A 16,795-nucleotide genomic window follows, 5' to 3' on the forward strand; every position below is an offset into this window, starting at 1 on the left:
AAAGATAATTTGAATATATAGGGGGTCAGTGTGTGACAAGGTCTCTGTTGACAGGAGCAATAAAAGCAGGTGTAAGGAGGTACTAAACAGTTTGCAACAGAAATCCATTATAAAACAGGTGCCTGTTTTGAGGTGTGGCAGTAACATGCCTAAGAGAACAAATGAACAAGATTTGAAATCTCAAAGGACAGGTTAGTCTGCATTTACCTATGCTGGTTTTATATGTTGTTTTTTCATAGTTCATTTGCTGTTATCCATGAACTTTATTCTAGATTTCTAGATAGTATTATTTTCCTTGTGTATGATCTGCTTCTTCCTTGTTGGCTTCCAACAACCAGCAAATGACATACAGGAAAGCAATGGCATCCATAATGCAGATTTGTGTCATAGTTTGAAAACCCTAGACAAGTGGTGTTTCCTTATTCTGTTCTTTTGAGGGGTTACTGTTAAATGTTCTGAATGTTTTACATTTTCTAATTGTTTCTAAAGGAGACTAAGCTATGTTAGCTTTTTTAATTTTTTAAAGAGCTATTAGTAGATTCTACTTGTTGAAGAAGAGCAATATTTTCCTTTTATTCTCTGCACTGAATGCTTGATATATTTTGTTTCTTTCACCATGTTGGTTGTTTCAGTTAACGTTTTTGTCTTGTCAAAGGTGCTGTTGCCAGTTATTTTGACCTGTTGTTTTCTTAAATGCATAAATTTTTCGGCTGGTGTTCTCAAGAAAACTCTTCTGTGGGGTTACTTTGTTTTATCTCTGTTTATTTATTTTTAATTCTGTAGCTCACAGGTAGCCTGTTTTTAATCAATTATATAAAGTTAATCTCATAGGGATAAGTCGTTGCTCAATTCCATCTTTCTAGAGACGGTCTAAATTTCTGCAGGTCTATTTGTAGACTTTTTTTTTCCTTTTCCTTTAGAGAGAAGGATAAACTAATCCCTCTCTCTCTCTCTCTCTCCTTCTCTCTTTTTAATTGTTTGAAAGGTAGAGAGAGGTATCAGTAGTGTAGTAGTAGCTGAAAGTTCAAAGCTGAAGTTTGTGTTATCTTCCTTCTCCATCAGGGGTACAGAGACTGCTGTAGTTCAGCAGATTGACTGAATAACTGTAATACAGATTTAACTTGCAGAATTTGTAGTGTAATGTCTCTTGATTGATTTTTGTCAATGAAATCAATAAAATCTGAAATCTTTATTTGAAGAATAATCTCTGAAATCTTGATTTAAATCTGCATTCAAGGTGGTAAACCCAAAGATTGACTAGATAGAAGGAAGACTACTTCATCATAGTGACTGGGAGATTAAGTTATTGCTGTAATCCAATCCAAATAAATAAATCTACCTACATAAAATAGTGAATAAACTCTTTAAATTGTAAGAGTTCTGTAAAACCACAAATAATTTTATCAGCAGTCAAAAAATCCTAAAATTGTTGTTATATGGAGCTGTTTTTTATTTTAAAAAATACATGAGATACTAGTTAGGAAAACTGAGAGCTGTTGAAGGCCCAACAGATAATCTGAAGTACTGGTATAGGTGGTGCTTCAGGTAATAACCTCCTTGAGTAATCATTTAAAACCACTTTTTCTACTTATCTCCAACGAATTTGACAAGTTATGGCATGCAGCTGATACACGTTGCATTACAAACTGTTTTGAAATAATTTTGTTTTTATACTGTTATGAAACATTACATACAATGTTTATGTTGTAAGCAAAGCACTGTTGTTAGCTTAAGCAGATTTTTTGTTGTTTTGTTTGTTGGTTTTGAAAACTGTGTAGATCACACAGACCATTAGTTTTCATTGCTGCCTTGCCTCTCCTCAGGGGTCTCTCTTCATTCCAGATATTGTTTCATAACCCTCTCAGCTGCATGCCAAGGTCATTGATTGCTCCAACCATCAGTTCCCCAGGTGAGTCTGGGTATCTAGTGTACAGTTTTTTTCCTTAGCTAGATGAAGTCATTATTGCCATCTTGCACAAGAGAAGCTGGATTACAAGACTTTGTGCTGTTCCTTATCTTCTAGTTTGCCACCTGATACCGGCCTGATAGTGTTTGATTGCGCACTTCAGAATAACCTCATCACTGTTCTTGGCCTTCCCGTTGCTGGTGACGTACAAACGTCCATATTCAGTGCGCTGTTCTGTGTTACTACATCATAAATTTCCTCAACAGCGTCTTATCACTTGCCAGGAGAACGTGGTCCTAGCTCGCAGTGAGTCAAAGACCTTCCTGGCAAGGAAGCCGCAGGTGAGTGCGGCGGGAGGCCGAGTTGGGCCTGGGGCCCTGTCAGCAGATGCTGAGGGCAGCGCGAGCTGGGGAGTCGGGCCTGGTGTCAATCTGACAAGTCTGGCTGGAAGGCGAAAAGTGGCAGAGGACTTTGCCCGCTATTGACTCATCCCCCCCCAGGCTCATCCTGGGGGGGACAAGCCTGAGCTAAAAGGGCACCTGGGGTGGCAGGAGGGAGTTGAAGGTGAGGCCGATGTGGCAGTTAAGTACTTGGTGCGCACAGGGCCCTGACACTCCTTCTGAAAGAGATTTGTGCTGTGCTGTCCTGTCCTGGGTTAGCATCACAAGCTTTGTGCTAGTCACAGCATTGGTTTGTCCTTATCACGTCCAAATACGCTACAGAAAACAGTAGTTTTATCCCCATTAACTGTTACAGCTGAAATAACCTTGAGCATTTCAGCATGTATTTGCTGGTTTATCTTTTCCAGTACTTTTGTGGTTGGGTTCTTTGGCTTGTCTGACTGTGCCACTGTTTTCTTTCTTGTGCTTTCCCTCCTTGCTGGATCTTGGGATATCTATTGGGCATGTGTATATGACTTCTGCCTTCTAGGACCTTTTTGGGCTAAATAGTAAGTAACTTGTTATCAACAAGGATGCACAATCAAATGGACCTAAAATAATCTTCCTGCTTGACTGAGAAATTGTAGCCTACATATGTAACAATCATTTAAAGTAATATCTTATTACCTAAGCATACGGCTATTAGAACATACTAGATATGTATATCTAGTTCAGGGGAAGAAACCAACAACATGCCTTAGTAGCATTTTCAGATTTTAATGTAGCAGTGTTGTTTGGATACTAGCAGAGTCTCTGGCACATATTACTGCTTATGTCAAAATAACATAGGGTGTTGCAGAGAAGGAAATGTCCTTTTCCAAATTATGACTGCATTTTTAGCCTGTTTTTTTTTTTTTTTTAATGACTTTACAAAGTCACACTGTGTCTCTTTATGTCTTTTCTGCCAACTTTTGAAGTTGGCCTGTAGCAATCAGTTTTATTACAAAAGCACAAATCTCAAAGATGCTAAAGACAACATATTTCATGTCAATGTTATTCAGGTACAGAAGTTCTATAAATCATTCTGGCTGTGAAGGAGTTGCTCTGAGAGTTCACACTAAGATAGCAGAGGCTCCATATAGGAGCTAGTCCTTAGTAATACCCCCGTTGTAAGAAAAGCTTCAGTTGGAGCAGGTGTCTCCTTAGACATAATTATTCAACTTAGAGAAAAATCTGAGAAAAGCCAGAATTTATTACTTTTAGAAGTAACTGAGGTATATAATGCTGTGTTCTGTTGTTTTTAGCTGCTGCTTACTCCACAAGGATGTCAAATATCCTCTGAAATTTTTGTCCATTAATTTTGCCAACAACTTCACTGTGTTAAAATCGCCATCTATTCAGCTAAAAGTACAAGATCTTTTAAGCAATATAACAAACTTCGAACAAGCGATTGTTTGCATTAGATAAATATAGAATTAGCTTTTGGCACACATTCTTATTCCAAATAACTATATTGTGAAGACTGAAGTACACTAAAGATTTGGGATCAAGCCCCATCTTATCAAGGGAGATGATTTTCATGTTTAGAATTCCAACTTCTCACTATTCTTGAAGCAAGGAGCTTGACCGTACTAGCCAAGAGTGAGTTGTTTTATGATGACTGCACTTGTTGAACACTTGCTGAAGGTTATTTTTTTCTCCCAAAAGAAAGGATGAAACCCAGGTGCACACAAATAAGTCACTGGTTCTAAAGAGGAATCTCACAAGCAGAAGAAAATGCTTAATGAACTACTTCCATAGAGGCTCTGCAAGATAACCAAGAAAAGCAATAAATGTGCATTTATTCAGCAGGGATGCAGGCATTCGTTGCAATTATTTTAAAGATCCTCAAATAAAGGATCGCCTAAGTGTATTATAATTGTATATGGAGGCAAGCTACCTTGGTCTTCAGATGCCTCTCCTTCAGAGGTTTAAACTGTTAAAGAAATACAAGCAGAATTTGAGGAACATGGAAGTTGCTGTGAACATGCAGTCTTCTTTGTGTCTGATTCCATTTATATTAGTGTGACAGCATATTATATAGAAACTTAATTGTCACCACACATGTATTTCCGTTCTACATATTTATTGAATAAAATTGAATTACTAGTATCTATAATGAGAGCTCCAATGATAGCTACAAGAGCTTTTAAATATCGAAGTATTAATTTAAAATGATCACTTAAAATAATTATATGGGCAATGACCTCTTATGTTAACATAGTAAATATCTTGGAATACTACTTAAGTTATTTGCAGTTGCATGGTAATTTGCTGCTTGCGCATTTAATTCTGGCAAGAGCCAACATCTTAGAGATTACTTCATGGCTTGAATGAGTCAGATGTCAGGGTGGGCTTTCTCCCAGGGAATGATGTGGTTGATAAAGCCATTGTAGGCCAAAAAAAAAAAAAAAAGGCAGTATGGATTTGCTGAGACAATATTGTTTGCTGTATTTGGGTAGTAGTGTTTTCAGTGTCACTGTGCTTAAAATGTAGAAATGTTAGAACAGTAGTGGTGGTATAGAAATTATTTCCTGTGTTTTCAGGGATGCTTGATCTGATGAAAGTGACACTTCTCAAGCAGATAACTAATCGCTTCTTAAGCAAAACGACTTTTTTTCTCTTGCACTCTCTGTAAGACATGATAATATGCAGATGAGATGGCAATAGTCTCTTAAAATTCTTTTTTTCTTTTGAACAAATATTAAGATTCTTGAATGAATGGTATGAATAGGTCAAGAATGATATACAAAGAAAATAATTGAGAAAGGACAAGACTAGCACAGTAATTTCATAACATTAGTCTTCACCATTTGAAACATTTTTGTATGCTTTTCTATAACTGAAGTATAAATGTATAGCTTTGACAAATGACCAAACTCTTTTTCACTTACAGATTATCTTTTCATTTTTATTTGAAACACATACTGAGATTCCAGTTTTAATAGACTTACTTTTGTTATAGTTATGACAGCTGGGCTATAATATATGTTATTACTCATGTAAAGGTTTTTAATGGGACTACTGTAGCATAGCATAATATGAATATAAGTGTTAGTGTAGATTTGTAGAAGATAAACTCTGGTGATGTAAGCACCTCTAACATGCCATCAGACTTTGAGCAGTTAGAAATATTTTTATTACAGATTTGTTCTGTTCTCATCACATGACTAGTGGCATACATGCAGGGCTGTGAGAGGGGTTAATGAGAGGATACTTGAGTGCTCACACAAAAAAATGCAGCAAGGAAGGAGGAACAAGATGAGGAACCTGAGGTGTTCTTTTTTCATCATTGTTTGACCTGGCTTGGAGTAATATTAAAACTTGAGCAAGGAGACAGTTTTCATGGCAATGTGAAGTAGTAGTTTTCCAAATGTGTCATTGTGTCACTTCATGTACCTTAAGAGCATGGTTTCCCATCGGGCAGAAATGAAATACTACATGAGCTCAGATGGGAAGGCTACCTACCAGCAATGCTTTATTGTTAACTGGGACTAGATAAGAAAAGGGATTGCCAGAACTGGAGATTCCTGTTAGAGGGGCAAGGATTTCTGTCTTGTGATGCTAACCTCTCTGCTACCCCTTCAGGAGAGGGGAGGATGAGAGATAATGGTGCTGGTAAGAACCATTTCCTAAATGCCTTGAGTCTGAAGTGTTGCTCAGTTAAAAGCTGCTGAGCCAAGGCATGTAGATCCTTAGGATTAATACTTGTTCTTGCAGTGTCCAGGTAAACAAACCTACCGATGTGCTTGTTTCTTTCACTGCCGAAGCTTGGGTGCCAGTGGAGACATAGATGGTGCTTCAGGCAGAGCATGGAGTACGGCAGGCATGCTGTGATGTCTCAGCCCTGTCCACAAGTCTGAAAAGGTCAGCTTGCTGTAGGGCTGGGCTGGTGGCTGGCTAGCCAAGGCACTAACTTCTGAAGGCTTGAAGCAACTTAGACATACAGTGTCCTTTGATTAAGGTGACATCTGTGAAAGCATCACTGTACCAAAATGTGCTAGCAAGAGAACAGGTTTTGAGCATGAAACACCAGTTCTGTCACTGGTCTACATTTCTGAAATTGTGTGTGTGTTTTTGTTTTGTTTCATTTTGTTTTGTTTTTCAAGTGAGTGCCTGCGATCAGTCTCCTACTTAATTTTCCTTAGTATTCAGGACCTCATCTGGCTTTCAAATAATGTAATCTCTTCCTGTTCACAGGAAGAGTTTGATAATGATTCTTTGAAGAGTGATAGTTTGATAGGAGGGAGTATAAATGTTTACAAATGACACTTGTATGCAGTCTGAGGTTCCTGTTGACTGTTTATTGTTGTGAACAGTTAGTATTTCAAAGCGGCAGATTTTGAATCTGATAAGTTCTCAGAACAATAATGCTTGTATGCAAGTTATTCTGTTCTGAATCAACATTTTGAGGCCACAGAGGTGACTGGCAAATGACAGGAAATACATATAGTCATTCTTCCCATATTTATTATTTCTGTTTTAATGAAAGTCATTGTTGTCATTTGTATTTTAACAGAAACACCATTCACAGTATTTTGAAAGATTTGAGATTAATTGTGTACCAAACTCTTGCACCTCTCCTTCTGTTTTCTGGATTTATATTCTTTTTCTGGATTTTATCTTTTCTTGTGTTGTATCAATGGTGAAGTTACTGCTTTCAAAAAGTAGGTTACTTAGCATGAAATGCAAGTAACCACTGAACAGAAAGACTATTTAAAGATGTTATGGCAGATCAGATCTAGAAAGAAATAAAGAACTGACACTGACAGTAAGATAAATTCAGTCATGGGTTCTCTCAGTGCGTCTCATACAGAAAAGGAAGATGTACAGTAAAGAAATGAAGTTTGGAGCTGGTATCTGTCAGTGACTTCAGATTCTGCCTGACGGAGTGATGAATGATGAGGCAGTTGACCACCTGGCAGCCATTTGCAAAACGTGAGACATCTAATACTTGATCATGTTTTGATTAGTGTTCTAGAAATTAGGAAAAAAAACACAAAACAACAACAACAAAAAACCTCTGACTTGACAGGATATACAAATACTGTAGTTCTTTTTTTTTTTTTTTTTTTGTTGTTGAAACACAGACACTGGTGGTAAATCTGAGGTTCTGCGTGATGCTCTGTGCCAAGTAAAATGTTGTTATAACTTGCCTCCAACTGTTCGAACAGAGTTTGTGCACATCTTGAATGATTCTTAAGAGTCTGGCTATTTCCTCCTTACTGTTGCCTTTGGTTCCCTGGGCAGAAGAAAAGTTTAGAAGACTGATAATGACATGTTGGTGCCCTGTTCTTGTACTGGTCTGTTCTGCTCCTTTCTGAGATAAGGCACTATAGTTAAAAACTTTAATGTGCATGCTACAGGGTAAATTAGAGGTGTTAATAAATGTGGTTTTCTTATTATTTTCAAGAACTTTGGGACAAACTATAGTTTACTTAAAAAAAAAAAAGCAACGGTTAAATTTACTTTTATTGCAAATGGATAGTTGTAGTATACTAATAACCTCATGAATCAGTTGTTTTCTTAAGAGCTTAAACTGAGATTATATTGTTTAAACACAGTTTTGAGGGTGGCTTGAGATAATGATTTAAAGTTTTGTATCCGCTTACCCAGTGCCAAATTCTTCCACTAGTTTGCTTTTTCCCAAGAATCTCTTACTCGTTGATGGTTTATACCATGGGCACTGTGTCCATAGTTATTAATTTGAACTAATTAATATAAATATTTGATTTGTGTGTGTGTTTTCTGTGCTGAAACTTGATTTAGGATTGATAGTCACCGAGTATATGTAACCTGTAGGATTAAAGTTGGATAAATAGGTATAGGCATCCCAGCATAGACTAGGAAGAAGGGGGGATTTTCAGGCAGTTTCCACATGCCCTTCAGCTGTCTTGAATTACTTTTCAGCTTGGTCTAATAGCAGTTTGCCCATGGAAACCATCCATGTGCATTTCATATTCTCACATATCTTGTCTCTCAGTCCCCCTCTTTCTCTGCACCTTTGGCCCCTACCAGGCATTCACCCAGTTCCCGGTAAATCTCCCACAGCATCCCGCATACTGAATTGCATTCGGCATCTCCGACAGCATGCAACTTCTCTAAATAATTCCCATCTTTACCCTTAGTCCTGCTTGCCAGGGTAAAGAGGCAGTTGCTGCTTCTTCCCACAGTCCAGCCAGCATCCTCAAATATTTATCTAATCATCTTTCCCTTGACAGTGTAGGGTTAAAAGGCTCTAATTTACCGCATTGTGTGACTGGTCTGATCCTTTAGATGCCTTTACTTAGACTAAATAGTGCAGTACTTGACATAATGTTTTCTTCTCTGAAACAGCATTTCTCTGGACTTCAAAAAGAAATTAGCCTGAGTAATGTACTGAAGGTTAAATTGATGCTAAATTAATACAGTTTTATAGTCTTATGTTTATTGTATTTTCTGCATCTTAGGTTATGTTGGAAGTTTTTTTTACCCAGTCTGTTATCGTCTATAATCCCAGATAGCTGAGGAATAAGGAATTATTAAACATTATTATTATTAATATTAACTAGAACTGGCTTGAACGTTGTCTTAAAGTGTATGCAGCAGTGAAAAAAGTATACAAATTAGTTTCATGTCACATGTTTTCAGGCTTAATACATTTTGTGAATGTGTGTACTGAAAGGTCACTAGATTGTTTATTTTCATTATTTGCCTGTCTTTGTTGGCTGACCTCTGAATCCACGATGATTCACTAATGCTGGATCTAGTTTCTTATATTTTTACTTTCCTTTACTGGTCGAAGGAGCACATTACATTTCTGACATAACTTAAGCCTTGTAAAATGAACCAGTGTAGTTATTAATGGATTTCATCAGCTAATCTAGTGGCTTTAGAAAATGTCAGCATGTGTTGAGTACAGGGTAGGTTTAATCATCTAGTTCAAGTGCTTTTAAATGCAGATTTAACTGTGGATCAGAGTGTTTTGAGTTGAATGTGCAACAGGAAGAATATGGTTTTGAATAATTTTATATGCAAATGCACACATATGTTTGTATGAAGCTTTTATACGAGGATCTAGGCTTTGGCCACCCATGTGCAGACATGTGAGTACGGGAAGCCAAGGGGAGTGAAAGTTCTGCAGTTTTACAGAAAGTTACAAAATACTATTTTATCGGTTGAGCTTATGAGTTTTACACTTGATAGCATTTATTGCACTGTTAACATGCTTCATAACAAGTTTAATGAATTCCAACAGTTTAAGGAATTTGCTGGGCACAGTGAATTGAATTCTGTTGATTACAGTGGAAAGCAGAGACTGGGAAGAGAGTAATGGGGGACACATGAAACCCTCGTCATCTGTTCAGCCTAGCTGCAGCTTCAGATATTTTTGCAGTTGTCCATAAATCAGAGGCTCTACCATCACACTTCTTACTTGCTATTTTATGAGATTTTGGCATACTGATACACTAGATAACTTCTCTTAGTCTATGATTTTATCTTCAGAGTGTGTTTAGACAGCATAGCAAACATTTAGACATCAGATCTAAACTGAAGCTACTACTGGGATGTGTGGTCCCTACCAAGCATTTCTAATATTTCCTTTCCTCAGGATGTAATGATCACATGGCCACAAGGTAAGTCAGTTCATTTGGATGAGAAAGAAGAATTTCCTGACAAATTGGCTGGCTCAATCAACTTAAGCTGGTGGATTTGTGGTGTCGAGATGTGTGAGATGAGGGGAAATGGGGATGGAGGGCCAGGAGTGAAGGTAGAAGGGAATCTGCCAGCTTTGGTGGTAGCCAGCTGCTAGAGTGACATACCTGAAACAACAAACCGCATTTGCAGATAGCAGAGGTGTGTAAACTGATTGAAGCAGCCTTTTTCTCCCTTTCCCTTGCTGCCTGCTTCCCCCCCTCGTGCTGTTGTAACACACGTGTTCATACGACCATACGTGTACTGGATTGGGAAAATGATCTAGCTGTAAAGTAACTTGAGCAAAAAATTCTTGAGGTGGATCAGTTCCCTATCATATTGCAGTGGCCATTAGAGGATGGGAACAGCTGGACATAGGCAGGGAGCTTCTTATGCAGACATGATTCTTGAGGAAATGTATTTCAAAGAGGGCCCTAAAGAAGAGTGATGGTGGTGTATAGAAGGGGCAGGCACATAGCCTCTGGAGCTAGGGAGAAGGGTGAGCAACAAAATCTGTGGTGGGGAAGAGTTGAGATGAAAGTTTCTAGAAATGAAAAGATCTGAGAGAAGCGGCTTGGAGGGAGCATGTGTGGAGACTCTAATATAAGAGAAACAGGAGAATAAAGTTGAAGGAAATTTTTGGGAATGCTGTGGAAGAGCAGTCTTGGCCTCTGAACGAGCTTTGTGGACAGTCTCTCGGATATAAATGGACCTGTGGTTATAGCAGCTTTCTATTTACAGAAGCAAATCAGCAATATGTTTATTTTTTATTTTTTTTAAGTTTTTCTGTTAAAGAATGATGTAAAAAACGTCAACGTGTATGGCTGTTTTTGCGATCTTGAATTCGTTGTGTGGTTGGAGTTGTGTAATTAAATTGTTGTTTTGTTTTCCCTGTAGAGTGGTGATGTTTTGCAAGAATTTCATTCAGCAGCCACCATGATAAACTATATATTCTTTGCAGTAACAATCCATTCCTTTAATATCTATTCATGGCTTAGCAGTATTACAGGGAGTACATTTATGAATATATTTCAATTATTTATATTTTCATTGGATTGCCTAGAATCTTTCTGTAGCAAACAGGAAAGATGAATCAGTAGACTGAGATGTTTTGATCAGATGAAAGAAATCCTTCAAAAATCAGTACCGAAGACTAATACATGTATGTGTTTTGTACCTTTTACAAACTGTTATTGTTACTTCGTATAACAACAAAGAGACTTAAGAGTAACATAAAAGATCAAGAAAAAACAGCTTTCTCTTGTCCAGGACCTGAGTCCCATCTTGACTGTCCTCCGGCTGCTCTGGCATGCGCATGAGTTTTGTAATGCATGGAGAATGTAAAACTTGTGGTTCTTTGTTCTGTCAGCATCACTTTCCTTTATAATCCTCCCGGGTCTCTCTTCTGTTGTTAAACCAGTAAAGTTGAAGTCTCGATTTAAACATTAATTTATTTTGTGTGTGTGCGTGCATAAACTCTAGTGACTTTCTGGAAGAGAATGCTCTTCACTGGCTAGCAAACCTTAAGTCATCAAATTTATAGCTAAATGTAACTTTTCAGTAAATTTGTTTCTGCTTTCTCCTGAGATGGATCAGGAAAGCTGATGCATTCAGTTACACTGCTGTGTTTCCTTGTGTAAGAAAATGGCATATTAAATATCCTGTTAACTAAAGAGTGTTTTATCTTTTGATTTGTGCCAAACTACTTTAGGATATAAATCAATAATAAAATGTCAACTTCCTTTTTTTTTGAAGGTCAAAACAAAGTTGTTAGCAATCATAGTTACTTGAGCATCAAACTAGTTTCACACATCAAATTGCTTTATTAACCTTTCCTCATTTTTATTTATTTATTTATTTTTTTAAATGAATATGGGTTAGTCTCTCGGCTTGCTGCTTGTCTTTTTTGGTGATAAACTTATGGCAAAAAAAGTGTGTTTTGTTCATGATTGGAAGGTAACTTAGTAAAGGTTACTGAGAAGAGAAACCATGTAACACCAAAGCAGTTGCAGTTGTGGTAGGGTTCAATTCTGAACAGGAAAAGAGTTAGTTTTAAAAGACAAAATAGGTTTAAAAATAATATATTTCTGTTGTATTATCCTGGCTATGAGTCAGAGAGATTATATAAAGCACATTTCCTTTTTTCTCTTTATATACATTCACTTGTATGTTCAATTTCAGTATTACAGTTTCAGCAAAATTATTTTTCTGCAGTTATGTAGCTTTCCATAGTGATGTGAATACAGCTTTTTGAACATGCAAAATGTGACTGGACTTTTGCCAAATTGTAAATTGAGACTGTAAGACATTTACTTGTGTATTTTGTGATTTTGTAGGTCTCAGTACAATTATCTTCTGTTGTTTTGTGTTTCTTCTCTTTACATAAAAGCAATTTTTTGTCCTAATTGTGATGATGGATTTTGTGCCATGGATTCTGTTCAATACATATAATACATATATATATATGTATATTTCTTTTCTTTACAGAAGACCTCAACTTCTTGAATGTCCCACGGGGGGATGCATCTCTGGAATGGATTATGTGTTTGGTCTTTTTCTGCAACCAGAGGCAACAATGTATGTGCAACGTAAGGTAGAAGAATTAATTTTAGGAAGAGACGAGTCTAACGGCTACATCACATTAAGAAGCTGTTTTTAAAAATGTTTGCATCTCGTGCCAGTAATCCACAACTGGAAAAGACTGGTAGTCCAGTAGTTAAAACAACAACAACAACTTATTACTTTTTTTCCCGAATTCAAAAAGAACAAGTAGTCAGTTAGTATTTTACCATGTGTTTCTTGATTATTTAGCACTGAAATTTTTATTACACTGAAATCGTGGTGTGAGGATTGCTAGACACTCCCCTCCCCAACACACATCCAGCAACTAAAGACTGTGGCAAGATGACCTCTGAGGAAATGACAGCTTCTGTTCTCGTCTCTGTGGTACAGGGTAAAGTGATACCTGCTCAGTCAGCTGGAGATGAAAATACTGAAAATGCTTTGGACACCAGTGTTATAAAAAGACATACTGCCAGTCCAGGAAGGCAAACCACACGCGCGCTCTCATACTTACACAGACTGGAAGGAGAAAGTCTTCGGGGCTCAGTGCCCAAAATATTCACTCTGGCAAATGAACAAATGACTGATGACAATAGTAATGAAAACTTCTGGGAGAGAAACAGCTCCATCCCTGATTCAGTGGAATTTCTTAACATTAACTGTAACATTGTACAGAAAAACTACAAGAGCAATATCCCGTGCAGCCAGATGTATAAATCTTGTGGCACATTATCAGGGGGAGAGGCATGCCTAGAAACTGGAATTCCTGTTTCACTGGAAAGAGCCATGCTTGCAGAAATTCAGTTGAAAATGAATGGACCTTCTTTAAGAAGCCAGACAGCAATAAATAAGAATGACAGCAATGATACTGATAAAGTAGCCTTTTTTCACTTTCATTGTGCTAGTGAAAGGAATATATCAAAGGCTTTGTGCAATTTACACAACAGCTTCATTTTGGATGACTGCTTGCAGCCAGTAAGTGTTGGCGGTCGTAACACCACTGGTTCCACGGCCTGCACTTGCACGTTAGTGGAGTTGACAAACAACTGTGAGGATGAAAATGGGCAGCAGTTGTATGACGACGCTTTAAGGGATAAGTACTTCTGTCTGGAAAGAGCACCACGAAAGGTTAAAGTGGCATGCTCAGGTCACAACTTCTGTGGAAATAACTTTACTGGAAGAATGCCTTCAAAGCCCTTTCTGAGCCATTTTGAAGACTGTAATGATAACTGTGAAGAAGAGATGGAGGAGGATTTTTTTAGAAACAAAAAAGAACGTTCCACATTATTAATAAGACGTTTCTGTAAAAATGATAAGGAGGTTAAAAAATCAGTTTATACTGGAACGAGAGCAATTGTTAGGACTTTACCTTCAGGGCACATAGGAAATGTTGCTTGGAATTATGTTGAGCAAAGGAGAAACAACAGGGGCTTGAAGTGTTCTAGGATTACGACAGAACAGCTAACTATAATTCAGTCCTTAATAAACTGGGAATTTAATTCCTTTCTTGAGACCTCTTTATGGCATGAGGTAAGCTTTTCATAGTTTGTTTTCACTTGTAAGAGTTTTGCAAACTTGATGACCTTTCGTTTAAAAAGATGCCTTCAAATAGTAAATATATGGTAACTATAGGACATTTCACTTAACCATTGAACCTTATATTGAGCACTGCTTTTCAGAAGAATGTCTTGTCCTTAAAAACTCATTTTGGTTTAAGATTGGCATGAGGGAAAGTGCATAATTCTATATTTATGTAAAATTTATACATATGTGTGTGTGCATATATATACACATTCATATGTGTATTTGTATAAAATGTTTATAGGTATGTTTTTCTCTACATATGTATGTATAAATTTGACTTGATAGGTTTTTATATAAATAATGTGTAATATACCTATATACAGATATTTCTGTATACATATACATTTTATAAATGTTTACATATAAAATATAATATACATTTATATTTTTATATCTGTTTTAATATATATTATAGACATGCATAAATTAAATATATATGGCATATTTGTGTTTATAAAAATCAATTGTATAGAATGATATATGGTAGTATTGGATCACAGTGATAAATTTTTTTGCTTTGAAAAAGAAAGCATAGTATTTTCCCCCAAATTACAGATATTTATAATCCTTCTACACTTGCAAAGAATTTAAGAAAGAAATTTATTAAATGTTATTCAACTATTATGAATGTGCAGTTATTGCCCTAATTCTTATTTTCTTAAGATAATACAAAAAAAAAAAAAGATTAGAATGAAATCATAAATGCCTAAGATATTATCGTAGAAATGACATAGCACATCTTATGTATATTATTTTAAATAGTAAAAGATTTTCTGTGGTGGTAGCAATGAAATAGTTGTCAGTGGGATCTATAAAAGAGGGTTTTTTCTGTTGGTACTCAAGAAGTATTAATCTGAAACATGACTACTGAGAAAGAATGGCCAGCAGGATGATCACAGCAAGAGAAACCGTTCTGAGAGGAGTAAGAGAAGAGAGGCTTCCTGAGCTTAGCACAAAAAATAAGGTGTGATTCTTCTCCATTAAAATGTGTGAATAAGGTCTAGGGAGGGGAAGACAACCATGGTAAAGAAGACTGTGGTCGGATAAGCAGCCATGCTTATAAACTGGTCCTGAATAAACTTGGGTTGAGAATTGGGAGAAGTATCTAACAAATGGTGATGAGACTCTGCAACAGCTTTCTGTAGGACGGAAATGGTAGAAAAATTAATTACTTTCAATGGTGGAACTTGTTAAATTGATGAAATGGGTTGTACGAAGTTTTGTCAGTGATAACAGAAGAAGGGACTTGATAGCTCAGGAGCTTCATGACAGTTTTGCCCTCTGGTAATATTCCTCATATTCATCCAAAACCTGATATTTTTCCATTTAAATAGACAAATGAAGAGTTGTACAAACAAGTATATGCCTTTTTTTTTTTTTTTTTTTTTTTTTTTTTTTTACTAGGTGGCAAAGCTTTATGGTGCAGTTTATTCTTGTGGTAGTCACTGTCCTAAATGGTGGAAAGCACGAACTTGCTGGTACAACATGTGCCCTGTATGGTGCGTGGTCACACTTCCACGAAGGAATTAACATGAGCCACATATTTACCTAATGTGATACCAGCTTACTATGTTTGCATTTACATTATAAGCCTTTTTTTTGGAGTAAAAAGGGAAAATATTTTGTAGCTGAGGTCTAGGGTAACTTTAATTTATGTACGTATGAAAAGGTAAGGATGCATTTAGGTTTCTTCACGGGGCATTTCCAATTTGACTCGAATTTCTTGGCTTTAATATGCTTGAATTATTCACTAGTTTACACCACTGCCATGTAATACTGAATGCATATCATCTTAGGGTTTGATGGATTTAATTAGAAGACTTCCGTGATATATAAACTAACTCAGCAATAAATGTAATATGTTCTTGCTGAATAATAACTTAAATAGGAAATATTCTGTCTCTGAACAAAAGAAACAGGTACAGTGAAGCAGTCTGCATAACTACAATTCAGAGAATGTTTTATTGTCAGAAAAAGTTTCTATGTGCATATTTCTAAGCATTTTTTTCTTTCAGATGGTGGCTACAAATATTTTCCTTCTTACCAATTGCTGTATTTGATTACTTTATGTATAACGTGTATCAAGCATTCTTAGCATTTTTTCTGTTATTTTAGTATAATGTTATTTTTGTAATAATATGGCTGTATTTACGGCTTATATTATTAGTCTTATAGATTTTTTTTTTTTAACACAAACATGGAAATTAACTCAGTGGACGTGACAAATACAGACCTGTTGTCCATACGCTGTGGGTTAAAATAATTCAATGAATTATGGTCATTTGTAGGAAGCTTTCATACCAATAATCAAATGAAGGATAAAGTAGTAAATGAATGTAGTAATTTGTTCTTTCTTTCCTCTTATCTCACCCTTTGAGCATGCATTCTGTTTGAAACAGCTAAATGAACAGTAGTACTGTTCTTTTGGGGGGGAAAAAGTCAGAGAAATTAAGTTTTCATAGCAGTGCTGGTGTAGCGTGGAACAATAGAGACCTTTATGTTTTAAGCAGGAAAATGTGCGTCTCATTTGTGCATATCCCTTACATAAAAATTCTAGTGCTAATAAAGGAAAGACACTGGACTGTTTCCTTGCTACTTTTTTTTTCTTTCTTTATATAGGAGGGTCGAGATGAGGCTTTGAATTATATAG

At 36.5% G+C, this 16,795-nt stretch overlaps 1 protein-coding gene across 1 annotated transcript in view; it reads left to right on the forward strand.

Moving 5' to 3' along the window:
- The first annotated feature begins 2,137 nt into the window (after window positions 1-2,137).
- The window catches only part of PLCE1 (phospholipase C epsilon 1), a 141,061-nt gene continuing 126,403 nt past the window's right edge, over window positions 2,138-16,795 (forward strand). The window contains exons 1-2 of the mRNA XM_035554342.2: window positions 2,138-2,247; window positions 12,487-14,091. Of these exons, the coding sequence (XP_035410235.1) occupies window positions 12,904-14,091 (1,188 nt within the window). The 5' untranslated portion in view covers window positions 2,138-2,247; window positions 12,487-12,903. The remainder of the gene's footprint in view (window positions 2,248-12,486; window positions 14,092-16,795) is intronic.

Source organism: Cygnus atratus, chromosome 7 (genome assembly GCF_013377495.2).
Source record: "Cygnus atratus isolate AKBS03 ecotype Queensland, Australia chromosome 7, CAtr_DNAZoo_HiC_assembly, whole genome shotgun sequence".
NCBI lineage: Eukaryota > Metazoa > Chordata > Aves > Anseriformes > Anatidae > Cygnus > Cygnus atratus.